At 36.7% G+C, this 24,244-nt stretch overlaps 1 protein-coding gene across 5 annotated transcripts in view; it reads left to right on the top strand.

The window, feature by feature from the left end:
• The window catches only part of unc13bb (unc-13 homolog Bb (C. elegans)), a 124,685-nt gene that overhangs the window by 77,060 nt on the left and 23,381 nt on the right, over window positions 1-24,244 (top strand). For all 5 annotated transcript variants that reach the window (XM_079804879.1, XM_079804878.1, XM_079804880.1 and 2 more), the window contains 10 exons: window positions 12,104-12,150; window positions 12,346-12,424; window positions 13,551-13,625; window positions 13,728-13,947; window positions 15,124-15,351; window positions 15,503-15,644; window positions 17,746-17,915; window positions 20,769-20,884; window positions 21,012-21,175; window positions 22,932-23,082. In XM_079804879.1, coding sequence (XP_079661005.1) covers window positions 12,104-12,150; window positions 12,346-12,424; window positions 13,551-13,625; window positions 13,728-13,947; window positions 15,124-15,351; window positions 15,503-15,644; window positions 17,746-17,915; window positions 20,769-20,884; window positions 21,012-21,175; window positions 22,932-23,082 — 1,392 coding nt within the window. The remainder of the gene's footprint in view (window positions 1-12,103; window positions 12,151-12,345; window positions 12,425-13,550; window positions 13,626-13,727; window positions 13,948-15,123; window positions 15,352-15,502; window positions 15,645-17,745; window positions 17,916-20,768; window positions 20,885-21,011; window positions 21,176-22,931; window positions 23,083-24,244) is intronic.

The raw sequence follows: 24,244 nt of genomic DNA, 5'->3' as shown, positions 1-24,244 counted from the left end.
TAGTCCACTATGGTACTGTACCAGCTACACAAGGCATGCTGGGTTCATAGACCTCACAACATTAATCTGCAAGGGCCAAGGTCAAGCTCTGAAGAGTTGCTGTCCGATGTCTCTGATAAAGTCTCAGAGTAATTAAGCATAGAGAGGCAGGGAGCTAGAGATAGTGTGTCTTAAAGGGTATTTAATGACTAGTTAAAAGAAATTGGGAATTGACTCTGAAGAAGTTCTCAAAGTGAAGTACAGGGCTATTGGTTGTGTCTAATTCTTAAAAGTTGTGGAATATAGTATGTTAAAGATGGATTAAAAGGTGTGTGTGTGTGTGTGTGTGTGTGTGTGTGTGTGTGTGTGTGTGTGTGTGTGTGTGTGTGTGTGTGTGTGTGTGTGTGTGTGTGTGTGCTTGTTTATGTGATTTATGAGGACACAAATTTGTATAATGACATGGGTATTACACTGGTATTACAACATCAAGGTGGTTTATGAGGACATTTCAAATGTCCCCGTAAATCAAATCGCTTTAAAAACATATTAAACAATGTTTTATTAAAAATGTAAAAATGCAGAATGTCTCCTGTGAGGGTTAGGTTTAGGGGCAGGGGCAGTGTAGGGGGATAGAATATACAGTTTATACAGTATAAAAACCATTACGCCTATGGAGAGTCCTCATAATGCTGTTGCACCAACATGTGTGTGTGTGTGTGTGTGTGTGTGTGTGTGTGTGTGTGTGTGTGTGTGTGTGTGTGTGTGTGTGTGTGTGTGTGTGTGTGTGTTAAATGATTTAATAGCACTCATTCTTAACTTGCCTTTTGTATTTTAAAAATATTAATTGCAAATGTTTTATCATATATATTTTTATGAAAAAAAAGTAATTCCTTATTTGAATGAATTGTCCTTTTTATTGTTATTTATTTTTACAATTAAATAATTTATCAAACTATTTATTGGCAATTATATACAACATTTTTACAATATAACTATGTAGTGTATTTCAGGTTAGTTAGCCTTTAAAGATTTGTATTCCATCATAATATATATTTTGTTTAATTTTCCCCTTGCTCTGTTTGTTCTATAAATGTTACCCTGTTTTCCCCCTTTCTCACTGTCTCTCCCTCTCTTTCTTTTTCTTTCTCTTGCTCTCTCATCTTGACAGCCAGTAATTAACTATGCTGTTGTCCCCGTTCATTGCTTTCATTTGACCGCACACAAAGTTGAGTGTGTGAGCCACTAGAAGTAAATTAACATCGCAAGGCACTTTTGTGGCTTGATCACCTTGAGTCTTAATTAATAGTGTCACAAAATCATAATGGCAAATCAGATTATTTCTAACTTAGATTACTTTGGATAAAAAGTGCCTGCTTAAGATTTTATGTGACTGAATATGTCTACTTTTATGTATAATATCTCGACTATGAATTTGTACAGATGTAGTAATTTATTCCGATAGGCTAACCTAGCGCCGCTCAGGCTAATTAAGTGGTTTCACATACGGCACTCTTGATTGAGGCTCCATTATAGTGATTGCTGCTTGCGACTTATTGTGAATGCTTATGTAAAAGCTGCTAATTAAATACAGTGGAGACAATGGGTGCGGTTTAGCACATTGCTTAGTCACATACATTTTTTTGTGCAGTGACGGACATGGGGAATTATTTGAGATAAGCTTATTCTTATAAACATCTGTATTAAAGGAGATTTAGCTGTAAAGCAGCCTCTTTTGTGCCTCCTTACAGCCATAAATCAAAAACGATAAGACGGTTAAACTAGATTTACACACCTCTCTGCCTTAAGTGTAATAAGATTTGGCCTTTAGCGTTTTACCGAAAAGTTGTTTATAGAGGTTATTAGTTGTATTTTTTTAATTAACATTGTTGTACCACATCATGCCATATTTATGGAGGATTGTTGATCAGTATTATAACATTTCTGTTATTTGATTCTATACACTATTCCTGAAAAATCAAAGTGCACTGTTACATTCAAATGTTTAATAGGAGGTGGGCACACAGCATAACGCCGATAAGAAAGTAGAGAAATAGAGGAGAGATGGAATGCTGGCATTTTGACAATTCCAGATTAGCTTTGTGCTGGAATACATTGCCAGAGGACACTGTGAAAGAGAGCGAGTGAGGGAGAGAGAGTGAGGAGGTTGTTTGAGGGAGAGATGCTCCACTGTGACTGTCACACTAGCCTAGACTGGAATCCGCTCAACTGTGCCGATGTCAGTGTGTGGAGAGGGTTGTGACTGCTTTTTTGCTCAAGACGTGTTGGATTGCCAAAGCAGCCAAATGGATAAATCCTTCCAGAACAGGAGTGTTGTTTAGTTCAACAATTTGAAATCTGGAAGCAGTTGTTCTATTTGCAGTAGTTTGGGGTGTTCTGGAAATCTTCAAAGTGAAACTTTGTTTTTTTCTCCTATGAGGTAAGTTTTGTATTTTTTTGTGTGTGTAGCTTTTTGTTCTTGTGCTGACGAAGATCAGGAAGATGAATTTGATTTTAAAAAAAATTGTCAAGAAATGCTGGGGTCATATTTCAGCTGAGCCTTTTTTTAGTACCTTTATTGCATCTTGAGGTGTAATAAGTCCTGATCACTTGTTCATGAGGTTCACCTGAAAGTGTGGAAAGCAGTATGGTATTTTATAAACTAAAGGTTGAATATTTTTTATAATAGTAATTGAATGCTTTATTGTTAACTGTCCGATAAGTTCCCAGTTTGTTTATGCCCTTCAAAATACCTCAAGTAATCGCAGGCACCAAACACCAGGAGTAATCGAAGTACTATTTATATATAACACATAATTTAAAATAAATGTAAAATGAATCAACTAAAAATGAATCAACTCAGGGTCTAGTAAGCGGAAGGTTGCTAGTACAGTCCCTGAAGGGTGCAAGCTATAAGCCTTTGTACTTATAGCACTTAAAGTAAATCTGAAAAGCGCTCAACAACCCGCGTTACTTCTTTAATGTGTTATTCTATCCAAGTTATTCAATGAGAAAAAAAAATGTAGGGCACTGTTTTATTTATGTATCTATCAGTAATTTATCGTATTGTGAGTGATTCTACATAATTATTTTGATTTGATTCGATTTAATTTGCAATAATAGGTATATATGTGTACTCTACCGGTCAAAAATTTTGGAATAATTAAGTTTTTCTTTTAATCTTTATGATACCCTATTATTAAGGTATTATTGTGAAATATAACACAAATTTAAAAGAACTGGTTTCTTTTTTTAATATATGCTAAAATTTAATTTATTCCTGTGATGCAAAGCTGAATTTTCAGCATCATTACTCCAGTCTTCAGAGTCACATGATCCTTCATAAATCATCCTAATATGCTGATTTTATTGTTGATTTTTTTTGCTGCTTAATATTTTGGTGGAATTTTTTTATTTTTTTTAATATATGCTAAAATTGAATTTATTCCTGTGATGCAAAGCTGAATTTTCAGCATCATTACTCCAGTCTTCAGTGTCACATGATCCTTCATAAATCATCCTAATATGCTGATTTTATTGTTGAATTTTTTTGCTGCTTAATATTTTGGTGGAATTTTTTTTTCAGGATTCTTTGATTAAATAGAAAGTTAAAAACAGCATTTATTTGAAATGGAAAACTTTTGTAACATCATAAATGCCTTTCCAGTCATTTTTGATCAATTTAATACTTTGCTGAATAAAAGTATGAATTTCTTTCTTTATTACATTATTGTTTTACCCCAAACCAGGGATCAACTCTAATAATTTTTTTTCTAATGGCCCAGCCATTTTTTTTACCCACCACAAAAAGTAATAAAAAAAAAAAAAGGCCTATTTATTGTTTTGGGCCCATATAACCTTAATAAACAAGGTTATGACCACTTAACTTTTAACCAACTCATAAATTTTTTTAATATTGTTAAGGAAAAGTAAACAGTCAGTAATAAAATAAGAACAAATAATCAAATTATGAGCAATAGTACAAATCAATACAATAGAACAAACATACAAATTAAAAACAGTAATAATAAACAGTGCAAACAGTCCTTTTCAGGTTGATCTAACAGTAATTTTCAGATAGAACAATTTTATAAAGTAATCATACGTGAAATAACACCATACTTCACTGATTAAATTAAATATAGATGTAGATGTATGAACGCCTTCCGTATTCAACTTAGGAAGAAAGTGTAACGCCTCACACAGTTCAAAACACTTACGTAGCGTCCAACGTCATCGGCGCGCCAGTTACGCTTTTTCCGTCAGATAGGTATAGATAGAAAAAAGATAGAAAGTAGCCTATGCATCCAACGAGCACCTTTAATCCAGCACACAACATTTTGTATGTTCAGCAAGTTCTGTTGCGAAAAATACATAATAAAAGCCAACCAATCAGGTTGTAAGCGTAACCCTATGCCTTTAGGTTTGGTATCTTTAGGCTCTGTGTTAAAAGGCCAATGTGAATGCTAAGCGGACCAGGACTAAATGTTGTTTTTTTGATCCGGACCAAACAAACCAATTGAACGGAAAGTACAAGTGTGAACTTATCCTTATTTCAAAAACATTTTAAAAAATCATCATAATTCCAAACTTTTGACTGGTATGTATTCTTGCAGTTTTGACAAATTATCATCTATGTCAGTCAGCGAAACAATTTAAATAACCAGAAGTCAGCAGAATTTGCACAATATTTCACTCTGGCCTGACGCATTGAGTCATTCTTATTGTAGAATCCTGATTTTTTTTATATTATGTCTTAACTTAGCCTAGGTAAATCAGGGACAGCACTTGTAATGAGAGCTAATTAATCTGAGCAGTGCAGTGCAGCAGTGGCAGAGTTGCAGAGTTTCTTATTATAAATTCTGCAGCGTATACTAGATCTGTCTCTTGGTTGGAATATCAAATTAGGCAGGAATATGAAATATTTTGATAGCTGAGATATCTGCGGAATGAATGTCACAGAAATTGGTTCACAATCTCATTTAATTCCAGCAATTCCAGGCCTTTTTAGTCACATATCAGTTATGGCCTCATTGGTCCTTCAAAGAGTGTCTGCTTATTAGTTTCTGTCAGCTGTGCTCTTATCATGTGAACACACAACTCAACTGTTTGGATGAAATTGGGCAGAGGTTAAACTTTATAATAGGAATATTTAAATGTAATTTATGTTTTGTTTTATCTTTTTAAAGTTAAAGGCAAATCTAGGGCACTTTTAATTGTGTAAAATTTTAACTTAAGATGTTTTAACTAAACTTATTAAAATATTACTTAAAGTGCTCCATTCAAAAATGTCATTTCCTGTAACTGTATTCAATGTTAAGTTAAAAATCCATCATAAAACATGCTGTCCCTGACATTCATTTTAGCCTATGGCAGCCAGCCAAAATGTGCCCTTGAAAGCTGCCAACCTAAACACTCATTGTTGGAGTCACAGTAAAGATCATGTTGGCCATTAAATGCTTTTGGAGAATAGCACCGACAGGACGGTCTCTGAATTTCAATGACTGCCTTGTATGATTTTTTTCCCCCTTGCTACCACATATTACATGAAATAGTTGTTGCTTTTAGATGCAATTTTGTTTACAAACCTGTACCATTACTGGATATAAAAGATCTCATAATTTTTTTAAGTTTATTGTCAACAATTTTATGTGACTCTAAAAAATGTAGGTCATAAGTCATCCAAAGCTCTAAGATGAGTACCTAATATAATATAATATAATAATATAATATAATATAATATAATATAATATAATATAATATAATATAATATAATATAATATAATATAATATAATATAATATAATATAATATAATATAATATAATATAATATAATATAATAATAATAATAATAATAATTGATACAGAATATCAGTAATATATTGATATGATATACGGAATATCAAATTGATAGCAACAACCTTTATTTCAATATAGTGCAGTATTTACTTAACCATTAAATCTGGTAAAACAGTGTGTCTAAATAAATAAAAAAGCAAAAGTTGAACAGCCTAGTGTATACAAGACTAGCTAACATTTTGTCCTGACAGGCAGGAAATGGGATGAAGCTGCTATTAGACCCAGCAGGTTCTGCTTAACAATCATGATGCACAGTGAATACAGCTGGGCTGTCACCCTCCTTGTGCTGTAACAGTGACTGTTAGAATAGCTGACAGGCAAGATAATATGTTGTGTTCTGTGTGGAATATGCCCCACCAGTTTGGCAATGTCTGGACTTCTACAACAGCATGCTTTAACAAAAAATGCAATTAGAGTTTGCATACGATCACATTATTTGATTAAACGCTTACCTTTGCACCTTATATATGGTTTATTGAGCTTGTTTTCTGGAGACCAAGACCATTGCTGTGCTTTCTTTCAATTGCATACATTTTAACGATATTAGAGTAGTCATGCTGTAGTTTGACTAAGGCCCAATCCCATTTCTACCCCTTAGCCCTCCCCTTTCCCCTACCCCTTCGTTTTTACGCATTCACATGAAGGGGTAGGGGTGTCTCGATTCTCTTTTGGCTGGAGTGGTTAGGGGTAAGGGGAAGGACCAGACAGCCCTTCAAACGAAGATTTTTCAGGACCACACTTCGAACGAAGGGGTATGAGGAGTTTCCCTCCATACACCGACTACCGTGCTGCTAGAATGTGTGTAGGGATGTTGTCACTCAGGATCGATCCCCTTGTGTGTCGCCTGGCTGCCAGTTTCTCCGTAGCTTGCTAAACGCACTATTTGAGTAATGTTTACACAAAATAATAATATTTAAAAAATATATATCTATTTATGAAGACAACATTTCAAATCAGCAATACAATCTGACAACATAGTACCATACAAGTCCAAATACAAAACTACGTTGGGAGTGAGTATTTTGTTAAACGTGCTTGCGCCTTGATATACCCTACACACTTCATTGCTGTTTATACTAGGGATGGGCAGGATTAATCGACGATCGATAATTGATCGTTAAGAATTTCGTTGATCACGTTAATTTGTTTTCGATTAATCTAATGCATTTTTTTTAATCTAATGCAGGTTGCGTTGCGTAGTATTAGTCTTAAAAATTTTTATGGTAGCCTAATTGTTAGGAAGGCTAATATCTGGCCCTTTCTTCTGGCTTGGATAGTTTTGAGTTACATTTTGACAAAACCTGTCAGATCTAAGCATTATGTTTTTTGTTTAAGTTATTGTTTAACATGATTGCGGCGAACAGCGAGGCCGAGGGACCGTGAGGGCGGGACGAGGCGGCGCTCATCAGGGAGGATGAGCGCCAGCTGCGCGCCGCAGCGATCTCGGCCCTCGCGGAGGAGTGAGGGACTATAAAGGAGGAGCGACGACAGTGAGGGACGAGAGAGGACCAGGCCTGGATTTTATGTTGTATTTTATTTATGTTTTGTTATGTGTTGCTGCAGTCGACCGTGAGGGGCTGCAGCTTATTATTTTCATTTTGTGTTTATGTGTATGTAGGCGACAGTCGTCCGCCAAACACAAACTAAAATGGCGGCGACAGCCCCTCGCGGACGACTGTCGCCTACATACCCGCCCTCACGGCCCCTCGGCCTCGCTGTTCGCCACAATGATTGTTTTTTATTATTATTATTTTGGAACAAATGAGGTCTCTGTTTAAGAATGCCGGCTCGCAGCTGCAGGTTCCGCTGCTTTAGAGCACTGCATATGCACGCGCATATATGTTCGGTTTGCCTAACTGAACGTAATTTAACTGTCTGCCACAAGTTGATCTTGTAGTAAAGGTCTCATTGAGGAAAAACACGCTGTATTTTTATATTCATTGCATATTTGAATTAAAAAGTTATTTATAAGAATTTATAAAAGTTAAATAATTAATTTTATTATAAAAATATTAATGATTAATCGATAGTCGATCGTTAATTCTCAGAACGATCGACTAAGAAAATTTTATCGACTGCCCATCCCTAGTTCATACTGGTTAAATGTTACAGGACACTAATAAAAGAAACCGGGTATGATGACGTAGGATGACGTGTAATGGTATTAGTAGTGGTGTCCCATTTCTTAGGGGAATATTTTCACCCCTACGCCTTGCCACTCTGTTTTAAGGGGCAAGGGGAACGGGTAGGGGAACGGGAATGAAACTACATTCAGCACCTCACCTGTGTACTTACTGTACAGTACGTAATAAGATTGGTGTCATAAGCTCTGTTCCAAGAGCTAGTGTGCTGTCTTCCAAAGCAGCATTCTAACCAACTGATTTGGAATGGCCTACATGGGCAGCAACTCAACTGTGCTACACAAATAACACTCCTGATGCCTTAGAATTTGACTAAAATAAAGCATGTTCATAGGCTGCACAATTAAGATGCATACATGTTTGTAATGGCCTTTGCATTGGGAGTAGCCTACCTCTGGAGACAACTCATTAGGCTTTAGAACAGAGCAATAGTGTCTTTGCAGAAGTGCTAAAGATTAAATGACCATGAACAAATTAGTAAATGTTGATTATTTTACATGCATGCTAATATTTAACTGATGAAATTCATTGCACTCTCAATAACATTGCAAAATATGTCTGTTAAATTGTATTAATCTATTCATGTCATTGTTCTCAAATGTCAGGTGTGCCTGAAGCTCAGTTATGATCTTGACTGAAAAGCACATCCTTGTGTACTGTAGGTGAAATGCAACAGCTCTGTAATCACATGCACCAGAGCTTCAAGGTTCTGGTCAGCACCTGAGGTACAGCTGATTCTAAGGGATGTTATCACGGCGTCGTTCCAATGAGCAAGATGAAACAAATGAGTCAGGCGAACTACAGCAAAGAATGTCTAAGAAAAGAGACCTTGGGAAGAAGCGGAGTCCCAAGGTCAATCGGAGCCTACGCAAGAAGATTCAGAAATTCCTTCAGGGCTCAGGGGAAAACACTGCCTATGACTCCCAGCACTCTCCTGTAGAGATAGAGGATGACATGTTCATCTGTGGCATAAAGAGAGACCCTTGTACTCATGAGTGTAGTCTCTCAACTCAGCGTAGTTTTGAAACTAAAACCTCCAAGAGTACATTTATTGGCCAGGGGAGGCGTAATAGTGATGGCAATATTGCAATCCCATGCATCATGGGAATGAATGGACCTGCATTAGAGCCCACAAACCATGCAGAAGACAGTGGCTGTGTAGATGGAAGAGGTGCCATGGATAAACCAAGCCAAAATAAGGACGGAGACGAGACAAGAGGAGGCAGCTCAAGCACCATAGTGGAGCACATTTTGAAGGAACTGCAGGGGATTAATAAAATCCAAGAGGAGATATCAGATTTGAGACAATACCTAACATCTGTAAGTGGCTCAGTAGATGAGGTGTCCTGCTGTGTAGATGCTGTGCTGCTGGAAATTGAGGAGATGTACTCAGTTGGTGCTGTAGGGCATCCATCACCTCGAAGAGTTGTGGCTCATCAAAGGAGTCCAGGTAGGCAGAATGCAGTTGCAGTCCCACAAAGTAGAAATAATAGCCCAGTAGGAAAGCATAGAAATTTGGAGAAGAATGAAAGTAGACCACTAGCAGCCCGACCTAACATGTCAGAATGGGATGTGGAAACTGATTATCAAGATGTAACTAGCGGTGCCAAGTTGCTCAATCCTAAGATTTCTGACAACTTGAATGCCCACTCTTCCAGATTTAAGAAGTCCAGTTATGGTCATCTTGAAAGAGTTTATGGGCAAGAGTTTACAAGTGCTAGTTCCTTATCCTCAGGTCTCAGTTCTAACAGTCGTGATCAAGATGGAAGTTATCATTCTAGGGAGGTTGACCAACATAACAGTAGTTGGAGACGTTTAGAAATGCAGTTGAGCGTGAGTGCAGAAGGTGGATGGAGTGGAGACACTGGATGGAGTGAGGAGGATTACTGCTCCTGCCAGAACAGTGCAGAAGAATTGGAAACTGTTGGACACCCAGATACATGGTACAGGTACAATGGTGGTGAGACCAGCAGCACAACATGTCATTCATCACGAAGCAGCTCTGAACACCTATCCTTACTGTTTGGAAACAATAATGACTCTCAATCCAGTTCATCCAGTATTGTAGATTGGAGGCATCCTAAGAATCAGACTGTAGGTGACATTGGTTGTGACTGCACATCAAATTGCATGTACTCCCGAAGTTCTGGATACCACACAATGGATGCATATGCTGATGAATCATGTAGTGGGCCATCCCGAAGCCTTAGTTGTTCAACTGTTGGAATGACAGACTATGATGACGGTTGCCAAAATCTACACTCCTCTTGCGAGCATTGCCTCTGTGAAATGGACTCTGAGAAAGTGTGGCCAGGCGGGGTTTGCCCAAGTGTGTCTGAGGATCAATATGACCCAGATTACTCTGAAAATACAGACACTGAAGAGTCACAGCCACCTAATCTAGGATATAATGTTGTAAAGATAAATAAAGCCATGATTACCTTCCACTCTGCTCTAAAGGGAGCCTTGACGATGCTTGATCCCCAGCCTGAACCCCAGTGTCTAGATGAGGACACCAAGTCTGTAGTCTCGAGTCCCTACAAATCCAATGACCCTGAGGAGATGAGTGCTGGTGAGTCAATTGTAGACACTGTTGTACCCTCTGATGGTGCAACTTTTGATCTCAGTGCATCTCCTCATAAGAGCATCGAAGCCTCTTTCCATGGGAAGGACTTGCTGGAATTACTAAACCGTCGTCATAATTCTCAAGCCTTTGATCCTCTAGTATCTACTCCTAGCACGATTTCCCCTTCACATACTCCAACTGAATACTATGCAGTAAACCACTCAGATACTCTAGAGGAAACTTTAACCGATCAGGAACGTTCCAATCTGCAGTGTATTCCAGAGCTTAGCCCAAAACATGCAGGTCTGAGTTCAGGAACTCATGCTCAACAAATGGCATTTGGCACTGGCAATACTGAAATAAGTCCAGAGGGCACTAATTCAGGAACACTGGTGACAGATGGTAATGCAAAACAGGTGGAGCATAGTCTTGACAATGAACCTGCCCCTGAGGACCCTCATCACCAGAAGTGCCTTGCCAATATTGAACGTGTGCTCAAAGAGAAGAGACATCGCCATAGACTATCCAGGATTGCCAATGCCTCAAAGAACACATTCTCTGAAGAAGAATTTAAACAAGGTACTATTTTGTGGTACAGAACTCAAAAAGCTGTCTTTATTTTTGGTTAGTTATAAATGTAATTAAGATCAACACAAATTTCCTAATGTCTTTCTGTGAATCTTCTCTTTGTTTTCTTTATTATCCTGCTCTGTCTTACAGAGGGAAGCAGGGAAGATGATCAGGTCATGATAATGTTTTGGTCAATTCTTAGTCATTATATAATTTTTTTTTTTTTTCATTAACGCCAGTTTTTCTTTGTTTTTCATCCAAAGTTTATTTGAATGCACATTCTTTATTGGTGTTTATGGTAAATGTATGAGGCTGCCCTCTACTCGATTTTGCTGCATCTTCTGTCTGACTTTAACACTCAATGTTTTGTGTCTTTTTAATGGTTACATGTGGTGTTTTGCTTCTGTTTTGTTCTGCTTGATTTAATGTGATTCGCCATCTTTTTTAAATTATTGATCAAATGCTGGTCTTCATCTTGCTGCATTGTTGCGTTTAAAAGCAGTTGAAACGTACCACATGCCCTTGGGGAACTTCAGCTATCCAGCTGTATGTCCATTTATCTGAGGAAGAATGCTCATGCTATTACAAAAGTGGTTCATCTCAGATGGAAACACAGGGACAGTTTTCTGAATGTTTGTCAGGGATGTTTGTCCATCATATAATTATGTTCTGCTCGCAATACGTGTGTGTGTGTGTGCGCTTTTAAAGTTTGATTTCTTTTTTTCGCCTTTCATTCATCTTTTTTAGCTGATCTCATGAGTTGCATGTCAATCATTCGGATCAGATTTGTAAGGATCTCCATTAATGGAACTTAAAGTCTTAAAGTCTTGTTTTGGTTTGCTTTCTCAGACCTTTTGGTTAAACTCAACCAATCCTGTGTCCTCTGCATTTATCTTAGGTTATGCTCAAGTTTTATTGTTTTTATTCGATCTTTGTTATTGACCGCCCCTGTACACAATGGTTATTCTAATATGTATTTTTGATACCATAGGGCAAAGAAAAAGGAGATAATTCCAGAAATGCTTGGGTTAAAGCTGGGTAAGTTTCTCTTTAGGTTTTATGGATACTATACACTACAGTATTGTACTTTTTTCTCATTTTTGTTATGGAATTATTTATGAGTATATAGAATTATTTATTAGAAGTTAGTGGCATTTTATTAATGTGTTCATTGTCTGTGTATTAATTATTAAGCGTGGAAAATACTCCTTCACAATGTGTTGATATCCACAGAAATGGGAGTGGAATATTTGGAATTGACAGTATGCCAGACCTGCGGAAGAAGAAAGCTATGCCGCTGGTTAGCGATGTGGTAAGCACTCTTTCCACCTTGCATTTAAAATGAAGAAAAGTTACCTTTTGTTTTATAATTCTCAACATGGTGTTGTTCCCCAATAGAAACATACTCAATCCAAATGTGATTTTGCTAAAATATGTATTGTTCAGTCTTATAATAATAAGTAAATCAACAATATTAAGTCATCAAATATAACAAGACAAAAACGACTGAGAGAAATTTTCAGTGACAACAATAAGTGACAACCATTATAACTCAGAAAGATATAAAGTGAAATAAAATCAACTCTCTGATCTCTCTCCTCCCCATGAAACATACATTTAAACCTCTACAACTCTTTTGAATGCATTCACTCTGCATGGTCAGGCTATGGTAAGTGTTCAGAATAACCCATACAGTATAATTGAACCTACTTTTTGTGTATATCAAGATAATACTGCATCCACGGGATCAGTTTTGCTCTAATAGTTTGCAAACACACAGCCAAAAATTTGACGGTGTAAATGAATAGTCAGCTTTTTTCAGTTACAATGTAATTGTTAAAAAATGCAAAAACATATTATTTTAAATGTTTATCTTTTGAATACTTCAACTTACTTGGTAATATCACAATACATGTATTATGATATATAATATGATTATGATATTATGATAAAATATTTATTTAATGAATGTGTTTGCAAACCATTACAACCTTACTTGATATACTGTACAAGCAAGCAAAAAAAAAATCCTTTCCACTGGTTTACTTTTATTAGTTTACCTACTTTCCCTTCTACATACATTGACATATTTGGTCCATAACTTTCAAAGGGCTATTTTAAAGCGGGTCGTTCTATTCTATTTTTTAAGGGTGTTTTACTGTAGATGCCTCTGTTCATACCCAGGCTTACTAGTGATGGTTTGGTTTCTTCATTAACCCCTCATTCCTTTACTGCACAGACATTGGTTTCCCTTTGATTTCTGGGACTCCCATAGCCTTCACCCTTAGTTTTGAAGTTCTGGGTTGTTGCTTTTAGGTTTAGATGTTCATTTTTGACATCTGGATTCCATTTGGTTTCTGATATCCGTTTCACCAGGGGTGTTTTATGGGATTTTGTGTGGTTTTGCAGTATTCTAACATCTATTCTTTGTATGATAGTCTTTGGTCCAGGCCAGGAAGGCTGGCATTGCTTCTGCAATGGCTTCACGCTCCTCCATAAAGGACGAGGAACTGGTTAGTTGAACTTCTTGCGGTCTCCGACCATATTACTCACAGACATTGTATTAGTTTTTTCTAAATGCATGTTTATCTACTTTTATCTCCCAACTTCTACAGAAGAACCATGTGTATAAGAAAACGCTACAAGCTTTAATCTATCCAATTTCCTGTACCACACCTCACAACTTTGAGGTGTGGACGGCCACTACGCCCACCTACTGTTACGAGTGTGAGGGGCTTCTTTGGGGCATCGCAAGGCAGGGCATGCGCTGCACTGAGTGTGGGGTCAAGTGTCACGAGAAGTGTCAGGAGCTACTGAATGCAGACTGCCTGCAGCGTAAGTATGAGCACCTGTACTATATCTGAAACAAAAGACATGCTTTATAGCTTCCTACCTTCATGTACTGCCTGAGAATTTTACATTTGCAAGGTTCTGGACACAGCCTTGGTTACTGGTGCTTCCACTGAAAGTCTCCTTTGAGCTTCTGTCCTACCAAAACACTCTATTTTTTTCTATTAGACATCTGCCTGTTGAACTCATTTACCCAAATGGACTTCAGTCACAAGTTGACAGGTCCATTAGCCAAAATTAAGTAAATGATTTAGAGGTGATGCTCACAGTAAAGTAATCATCACACACATATATTTTATAAGACAGGGTGTTTATTGGATTTATGAACTTGTCATATTGTACAGTTGTTGTTTAGTGCATATTAATATGGACGACTTTTTGTAAATAGAACATGCAATATTTTTTTTAAGTGCTTTAATTATAGAATTCCATTATAAAATAATGAAAACAATTACATAAGTAATCTATTTAATGAATTACATGCACAATATTTATTTATTATAATTTTAGAAATCACAATACATTTTTTTAATTACTTTTTTCTTAGATATTACAGTTTTTCTCAGTCGCTTTGGTACATTTCTCAGATCAGAATTGAAATTCTCAAAACTACCTGTTCAATTCTCACATCATTGTGTCACTTGTGCACATCAAAAAAGCAGTTTTTCATTTCTTTGAACAAGTTGCAAATGCTTGTGTACATCCATGCAAATGATTATGTACAATTTTCTGCTGTTTCCTACATTATCAGTTGCTTATGTCATGTTGATCAAAATGTATTATATTGGGTCTCTGTTGAATAGTCTCACCCCCCACAACATTTAGGCATTAGTTCATAGCATAAGTCTTTACATGCAAAATGGTTAAACAAGTTGTTGTAATATGTCAAGCATATTTCTATGCATTTCTGTTAGACGTTCATATTTCTACTTTTGTTTTTCAGTTTTTTTTCCTTTGTGCTTTGCTATTTGTACGAATTGTTTTGAGGAATGCACTTACTGTTTTGCAAATGTCGAGGATGATTCGAGAAATGTACCAAAGCGACTGAGAAAAACTGTAATTTTAGATATTAAAATGAGATAATTTAGATAATTTTAGGTATTAAAATTAGATATATATTTTTTGTTATCTGTTTACTCTATTTTTTATTCTTTCATTCAGGTGCGGCTGAAAAGAGCTCCAAACATGGTGCAGAGGACCGCACTCAGAACATCATCATGGCCATGAAGGATCGCATGAAGATACGGGAGAGGAACAAGCCTGAGATCTTTGAGGTCATCCGAGATGTGTTTGTGGTCAGCAAGGCCATCCACGCTCAGCAGATGAAGACCATCAAGCAGAGCGTCCTTGATGGAACCTCCAAGTGGTCAGCCAAGATCACCATAACAGGTTCAAACATTGATCATTGACATTGTCACAATTTCATTCCCTTTTAACTATTTAAAATTCAGCAATCTCCGTTCAGTTCTAAATGGTGCACAACACAAATTCTCTTCTGTACCTCCTTGACTTCCCATCTTCAACTTTGTCTCGGTTATAGTTGTCTGTGCTCAAGGGCTACAGGCTAAAGATAAGACAGGCTCCAGTGACCCCTATGTGACCGTCCAGGTGGGTAAAACCAAAAAGAGGACCAAGACGATCTACGGCAACCTCAATCCTGTCTGGGAGGAGAAGTATCATTTGTAAGTATAATTCAGAGACCATCTTTTTGATAGAAGTGTCTTAAGTGTCATTCTTTGTTTCTCATGCCCCGGCGCTCTCACTCAGAATGTGTGTCACCCAGTTCTCAATCTAGTCTCTTTTCAGTAATGGAATAAACTAGTGCGAGTGAACAGGCTCTGGTTTAGCCACTGGTCTGCTTTAAATATTATTCAGTCCAATTGTACCTTAAGACTTTTAAAATCAGATTCCTTAGATTTATTGTTTGATAAAAAAAACGTCCACAAGTTCAGAGAAACAGCAACTACCTGATCATCTCTTCGTCTTTACTATTAGTTACAGCACAAATTAAACATAAATGAACATCAGAAGGTATGTTTAAAGATACAGTACAACTTACTGAAATGTCTCATGTAATCGCTCAATCAGTGTTTCAACAGTGAAAAGACAACAATAAAACCGTTTGTAAGCAATCTCAAGTAACGCTAATATATGCAAATATATGCATTATATTACTTATTATATTTTACTTAATCTGTTTTTCACTATTTATTGTATGTTTGAATAAATTTGTCATGAAATCAAGTTTTTATTACAGTCCCATTTAAATGTTTATATTTTAACAACAAATTGAAGTAGAAACATAATTATATCATTAACCCTTTCCCCGCCAGCATTTTTAAAAAAAGTTGACAGCCACTGCCAGGGTTTTTGATCATTTTCACAAAAATGTAATGGCCCATAGAATATTTTGTTGTATGAATATCAGAGTATGCAATATATGAAAAGAAAGAGCAGACCCTCTGTTTTTAAGCAAAAAAAGTGTTTTATTCTAGCTTCTAGGGGTGTAACGGTACACGTATTCGGACCGAACCATTTCGGTACAGGGCTTTCGGTTCGGTGCACGCGTGTACCGAACGGTTTCCGAATGCAATCTTTAACAGTTAACAGCCGGCTTGTTTTAAGCGCGGAACATACTTTAATCCAGTGCTTTAAGTGGGCCGGTACGCGCCGGTACTCAGTACCGCCACTTCCAAATATAGCTCTTGAGCGTACCGCCACCTCTCCGTGCGCCCAGAACGTGCTTTTAGCGTTATACATATAAATGTGTTTTGATCAGGAGATTCTGTACTCATTCAGAAGATGCGTAATAGCGCCCCCTAGTGTACAACAGTGAAAACACGGAAACACGGAAAATTCCGTGTTTGGCAGGGAAGCGGTTTCTCACAAATAACTGAAAATTTTGTGTTTGGCGGGGAAAGAGTTAAAAAATGAATATAAAAACGGCAGCAACTATTTGTACTAACTGAAAATAGCAGCATTTTCTTAGCGATAGATGCTATTTATACAAAGTACAAATAGTGATGGATTATATTTACACTATGTAAAAATATCATTTTTTTCTTTGAAATTAGTGTAAATAGTAGTTATATGCTATTTATATTAGAAATAGTGGCAGATACTATTTGCACCTCAGTGTTGTACATTAAACGGTATGATAAAATAACATAGTGTAAATTATTATATTTATTAAAATTATTAAATGGATGCCACCTTATTAGGACAATAAACCCCTCCCTACACCTACCCCTAATCCTAAACGATAAACACTTTAAATTATTAGACACTTTATTTCCACTTTTCGAATATTTCAATTTTTGTTGAAGATAAATACCTTTCTGATCTGATATGTGATGGGAAAAGGGAGCAAGCGGATTCGAAGGTATCGATTTGCGTCAAAACTTTCTACCATGCAACTTACCCCTACACTATTGCTGCTGTTGACAATCCAGCAATATCCGTAATTTACCCAACCACACGTCAGTGCGTGGAGTTAGTGTAAATGGCCTCTGCCAACAAGGCGGGCTATTTGCACTTAGTGTAAATAGACAATCCGAATAAAAACTTTCTTATGTGCAATATAAATGTTTATGTACTGTACAACGCAGTTTCTATTTGAGTGTTGATTAGTACTTAAATGTGATTCAATTCATTATTAAATAAACTTTATTTTTGTTTTTATTTATTTTGTTTAAATTTTGACGTTTTGGTCAAAAAAATATTTTGGTGCATCATTAGTCTCTGATCTTGAAGACAGATGTATATGTCTTGTCTTTCTTCCAGTGAATGCCACAACTCCTCTGATCGCATCAAAGTTCGTGTTTGGGATGAAGATGATGACATAAAGTCGCGAGTAAAGCAGCGTCTGAAGAGGGAATCTGACGACTTTTTGGGCCAAAGCATCATTGAGGTGCGCACATTGAGTGGAGAAATGGACGTCTGGTACAACCTGGGTAAGCTAGTGCTTTTTTGTGTGTCCTTGTGTCTGTGATTCTTTTTTTCTTATGTTCCGCTTTACTGCTCATGCAGGAAATGCAGGTTCAGATCTAGCCTGCACATTATCCTGATACTGGTCTATCTCTCTGCAATAATGTAGAAGTTTAGGGAAATGGGTTCAATTTAACTGGTTGTTTGATGTCTCCTGCATCCAGGATTTTCTGTTCTCACTGCAGGATATGCAGGAACTTGACTTAAACCGTTCTATTTTGCACTGTGCAAACCATAAACATTTTAGTTATTTTAAACTTGGTTATTAGATTCAGAATGTTGGAATGAAACAACTGTAATGTTGACTTGACACTGACTGACAAAATTTGGTGTGTGCTGGTGTTTGTTGAGTCAGTGTAAACTAGCCGTGAGTGAAGCGTCTCCTCAGATGACACTGTGATGTCATTGTGGCTTGATGCATCTATTTAATGTGTTTGGTCTTTTGTGGAAAACCTCTCTGCTGTGCTTTGACTTCACTATAAAAGAAAAAAGGTTATTTTTTTACTAAAATATTAAACCCAAGGCACTTACAGAGCACAAAACATTCATATTGACTTGTAGAATTGTTGGTATTAAAGGAATAGTTCACCCAAAAATGTAAATTCTTTCATCATTTACTCACCCTCACAGAGTTTCTTTCTTCTGTGGAATATAAAAGGAGAAATTTGGAGAAGTTTGTTCATGCTGCTCTTTTCCATATAAAAAATGTCAAAATGTCCAAAACATTTTTTAATTGTTAGTATTGGCATGTTGTCTTTTTATAACCATAAGGTGGTTTGACAGTCTTGTGACATCATGCAAATGTATTTCAATTCTCTGTGGTACAAGAAACGACATGTTATTGCATTGTGGAAATTGCTCATGATGATGAAAGACCACCTTGTATAGACCACCTCTCTGCCTGTCTGTCTGTAAGTGGGACGTGACCCTTGACTCCAAGATTTGTGTGTATACTCCATTACCCACATGTCCCAACCTGACAGCACGTCCCTTCTCGCCCAATTACCCCAGTGAGCAGCAGCCCAGAGGCCTCTAGGACGTCCCAACCATGAAATCCACTGCTCCAAATTAGTTTCTATCTCTCCCTCTTTTTCTTTTCACGTCTCACTATTATTCTGATGAGATATACCCTTTGTTTGTTCTCTCATTTCTGCTTTCCTCATTTGTACTGATAGTCGTCTTCTGAATCTCTGGCCACCACATCTGCTGTAACAATTATTCTCAATAGTAGTAATTCAGCTTCACGTCCTCTTGTCTGTTTCTCACCCGTATCACCCTCTCCCTCTCTCTCTATTCCCTCTTTCGGAACAGATATCCTCCTTGATTATTATGTAGCCCACTCCAGTTGGAAATTCTCCACTTAGCCGACACATATAAATTATCCCAATAATTTGCCTGTCAGGAGAAATGGTTAGGGAAAAAAGAACTCGGTGTCTCTATTAAAAGACCTTCAAAGGGAGAAAAGCCACATACTGAATTAAACATGAAAATAATAAACATGAAAATTAAAGCTGAATAAATATTTAATAGAGCTGTGAATAAAGCTGAAATATTTAAAAATACACACAAAAAATACTTGGAAAATTAAATTGAAAACTGAAAACTAATATTTCAAAATATTAATAAATACTATAATAGTGTATAAATACTACTAAAGGGTAAGTTCACCCAAAAATTACTTTTAATTGTCATTAATTACTCACCCTCATGTCATTCCAAACCCGTAAGATCTTCGTTAAAAACATTGTTAAAATAGTCCATGTGACTCCATTGGTTCAACCTTAATTTTATGAAGCGACGAGAACACTTTTTGTGCGCAAAAAACAAACAAAAATAACGACTTTATTCAACAAATTCTTCTCGTCTGTGTCAGTCTTCTACGCAGTTTACGTTGGCCAGCTCTTGAGTCAGCATCACGCGCATGCATCGTGGTGCTCACGTGAATAACTTCGGCCAATGGTAAGCTGGAGTTCTGACGTAACTTGGAAGCACTGGACTGTATTTACTACGTCAACAGCGTAGGAGACTGACACAGACGTGATGTAATTGTTGAATAAAATCGTTATTTTTGTTTGTTTTTTGCGCACAAAAAGTGTTCTCGTCGCTTTATAAAATTAAGGTTGAACCATTGGAGTCACATGGGCCCAGTGTTAATTAAATAGCTCTCTATGGAGGTGTCAGAGAGCTCTCGGATTTCATAAAAACATATTATATATATATATATAATATATATAGCTCAAGAACATGGTGACATCTTTGTAACGCACAGCTTCTTGTTACTTGTTGCTTTATTTTATATATTTTTTAAGATTGTTATGAGTTAGACCCAGTTGTACCACTAGTTAAACTAATAGTAGTTGTTTAAATTACTGAAACCAAATGATTTGACTTGACATTTGGTTCTGGAACATCTACAGTACATCCTTTTGCCAATGCAGACATAAGTGAAAAAATATTTGAAGTAAACATCTGAGATGATGTTGTTGTCATGAAGATCGACCTGTGTATTATTTTATGTCGGCTATGCTTGAAGTTGTGAATTAATGATCAACTTTTAAGTGTATGATTCATTGTTTCTTGTGATTTTAAAATAAGTTGTAAATACATGTTTACAAAATATACTACTATTTCACAATAAAAATGCATGACAAAAAATACAACTTTTTAGTTTAATAGAGATAACAATCTCAAAACCTCGAAATATAGTAAATATGAATGGCTAATATACATGACTTGAGCACTTATTTTTACCGCCCTGTTCCTTTGGGTTAAATATCTCTGCACATACAGTAATTATTCATCCATATCTCACACCACAGAGAAAAGAACGGACAAGTCTGCTGTTTCTGGTGCCATACGTCTTCAGATCAGCGTCGAAATTAAGGGTGAAGAGAAAGTGGCCCCCTATCACGTCCAGTACACCTGTCTGCATGAGGTAGAGCAACACAACCAGCTCACAAACACCACCGCATCTGCCTGACATGCATTAACATGTACAAATCTTTATCAGTCATGGTTGATAATCTAGTCACCAATAATTACATCTCTATTCTTTCTCGTAGAACCTCTTTCATCACATCACAGATGTCCTCGGTCAGGGTGTGGTGAAAATCCCAGAGGCTCGTGGCGATGACGCCTGGAAGGTTTACTTTGACGATGTGCCGCAAGAGATAGTGGATGAATTTGCAATGCGATATGGGATTGAATCCATCTACCAAGCCATGACGTATGTATTAGTCCTATGTCCATACTGTTGTCCATTGTCTTATTTTTTTCCCCCTCATACACCTATTTTGATTTATATACGATACTATATTCATACTAATATTTAATTTTTGAAAAAAATCTTTTAAACCTGTATGTCTTTGGTTAATCTTTGAAACACTGATTGAAAGTCCAGGTAACCAAAACTTAGAAGATCTGAAAAGGTCATAAAAGCATTGTAAAAAGAATCCATATAAATATAGCGATTTAATCGATGTCTTGTGAAGAGATAAGATCACTTTATATGATTTTATGATTTAATTTATTTACTTTTATTTATAGATATTTCATATATATAATCAGTGATCGGCACATATACACCATCACGTATGGTAAACACGTAAGCTCAAACATGATGCATGATGTTCGAGAACCAATGAGGTTTGTTTTAGCGTGTCACGCACACGCTTCCGTGTTTATCGTTTTTTTTCGTGATACACTCTATGTATGTGTGTTTATATGTGAGTAAACTACATTTTAAATGTTCATCATATAAAGCTATTGTGTCTCTAAAATTCATGGATTCTTTTTATGATTCCTTTAAACCTTTTTTGGATACAGTCATGAGGTTGTGAGCTCTTGCACATGTTTACCAGTCAGGTTTACCTGGTAATCGTACAGAAGCAATGGTTCACAACTAGTTAAGATGGCAATTGTGTGAAATTTGAAAACTACAGCTCAAGTATAATAACTTTGCCAATCAGTGAAGGTGAGTGAGGGATAAATAAATAAATATAGGCGTCATTTCTGTGGTATTAGCTGGATCTTGGCTAGCAAGGGCAGTAATGAAATGAACTCCTGAGTGCTGTTCGTGTCGGTGGTTGTTAATGGCTTGAGTATGAGTCTGTCTCGAACAGGCATCAGGAGTGTGAGGAGATGCTCATTAACTGAGCACATCACTCAAATAAAGCACACGCAAGCGGCCATATTTCACACAGAATGGGCCACAAGGTCAGTTAGAGCAATGACAGATACTTCTAGTCAGCCAATCAGCAGTGATTTAACTAAGGGCCTCTCAGACAGACATTTTGTGGAGAGCCATTGCCACCGCTTGACAGCCAAAAGTGTGGAGGTTGTCTCAGTTCAACATTTTGTCTTGATGAATTTATTTCACCCACTTTAGCTCTGTTCCAAACTCTTGTGAGTTGCCTACATAGGCACCCTAACCATCATGGGATCTTATAACATGGGATCTTATAACTTATAACAAAATGTCATTCTAAATATTGACCAAAGCTATAATAGTATATCAATGATCATACAATAACTCTGTATAAGTGACCGATTTGGAAAGCTACATGGGAGACTCAACTGAGTTTAGGAGAGTTTTTGACGCTAGCATGTTGCTAAGCTAACTGTGTGAAACATAAAAAAATAAGTGTTTAGAAATATTGGGTAATTTTATTTACATATAATTATTAATTTAATTGCATTTATGACTACAGTTAGCTATTTTTATTAGGTTTATATTTATAATTAGCCACAATTTTGGATTAGCTTTTCACTGAGCTTGTTGCTGTGCATTCCGGTGATTAAAAGAATAAATATCTAAAGATGTATTTTTTTCACATCTGTCAACAACAGCGTACCTAGGCCTTAAAATGCTGCCTACAGTAGTTTTGGAGTAGTGTGATTGTCATTCTTTGCACAAAGTGTACGCGTACATGTGAGGAGAAGCTCGTTTATCCTCTGCATCTCCCCTGTTTGTGTGTGTACAGGCACTTTGCTTGTCTCTCGTCTAAGTATATGTGTCCTGGTGTCCCTGCTGTGATGAGCACCCTGCTGGCCAACATCAACGCCTACTACGCCCACACCACTGCATCCACCAATGTCTCTGCCAGCGATAGATTTTCCGCATCCAACTTTGGGGTACGTTCAATTCATACTGTAAAGAACACATACATATAGTCCATTCTGAAAGTCTGATCACACCAAGTCTGTTTTTTGACACAAAAACATAGACAAATTTGACAAAAGCATGTCTAGGGTTGTTTTATTTATTAGGGGCCAAGCACCGAAGATGCGTAGGCATCTATTGTATCCATTGCCGTTCTTTTTATTCTTCTTCTTCCGTTTCTTCTTCTTCTGCGATGAAGTCTATGAAATTTGGCACACAGATAGAGAACAGTCTGAACTGTCACCATAGCAAATTTGGAGTCTCTAACTCAATCCCTCTAACGCCACTAACTGTCAAAAGTTGCACTCACATTTATGCTAATAACTTTTGAACCGTAGGGGCTAGAAACTAAATTATTTTGTTTCATCTGATTCATTGGCTCAAGACGATCGAATGCCATTCTGAATCTTCCAAAAAATCTCCTCCTTGGTCGTTGCTCCGATTTTCACGGAAAACTTTTTTGCTCGTTGTTGCAGATGGTCTGATGCTCCTTGCCATGTTCGTGCTTGTCCCCGAAAATTGCTGCTTGCAGCTATTGATTATTTATTTCAATTCCTCAGATGCAAAGTAATTAATTCTGGTAGCTTTTTGCAAAGATTAAGCACACTGAAAGGAATTTGGAGTAGGATTTACTTTGAAATGTTTTCATTTTGACATTTGATAATATATTTCACTAAAAATGACAAAGAAACAGCAAGTAACACATTGAATTAAACATGAAATTTTGAAATAGAAATACTGAAATAGTATTTTCTTATTAAACATTGGGGACTACAATAATCTTTGTATTATTTGCAATTGCAAATACAATTTTAGAAATATTTTTTTTCCCACTGCATGTTGACTTGTGAAGCAAAAAGCTGATAACTGTCACTTTCTGATAACTATTAAAAACACTGAACATTTGGCATCTTGACTTGATGTGAATAGTGAAAATGCTTTGAATAATCAAAACTTCTGGTCACTTATGACCTATGAAAGCTTCTACAGTGAATGAGTGAGAAGTAAAGCTTGATGGTAACAGTTCAACTTTTGACCAATCTGTGTTAATGCAAAATCATACTAAATGATAAAGTAGACAAAATTAGAGCAGAAGCAAAAAAAATTCTCCATTCTATTTGGCATTTGCTTGTT

This window comes from Gobio gobio (genome assembly GCF_949357685.1).
Source record: "Gobio gobio genome assembly, chromosome: 22".
Lineage (NCBI taxonomy): Eukaryota > Metazoa > Chordata > Actinopteri > Cypriniformes > Gobionidae > Gobio > Gobio gobio.
This window is presented reverse-complemented; position numbering and strand designations above follow the sequence as displayed.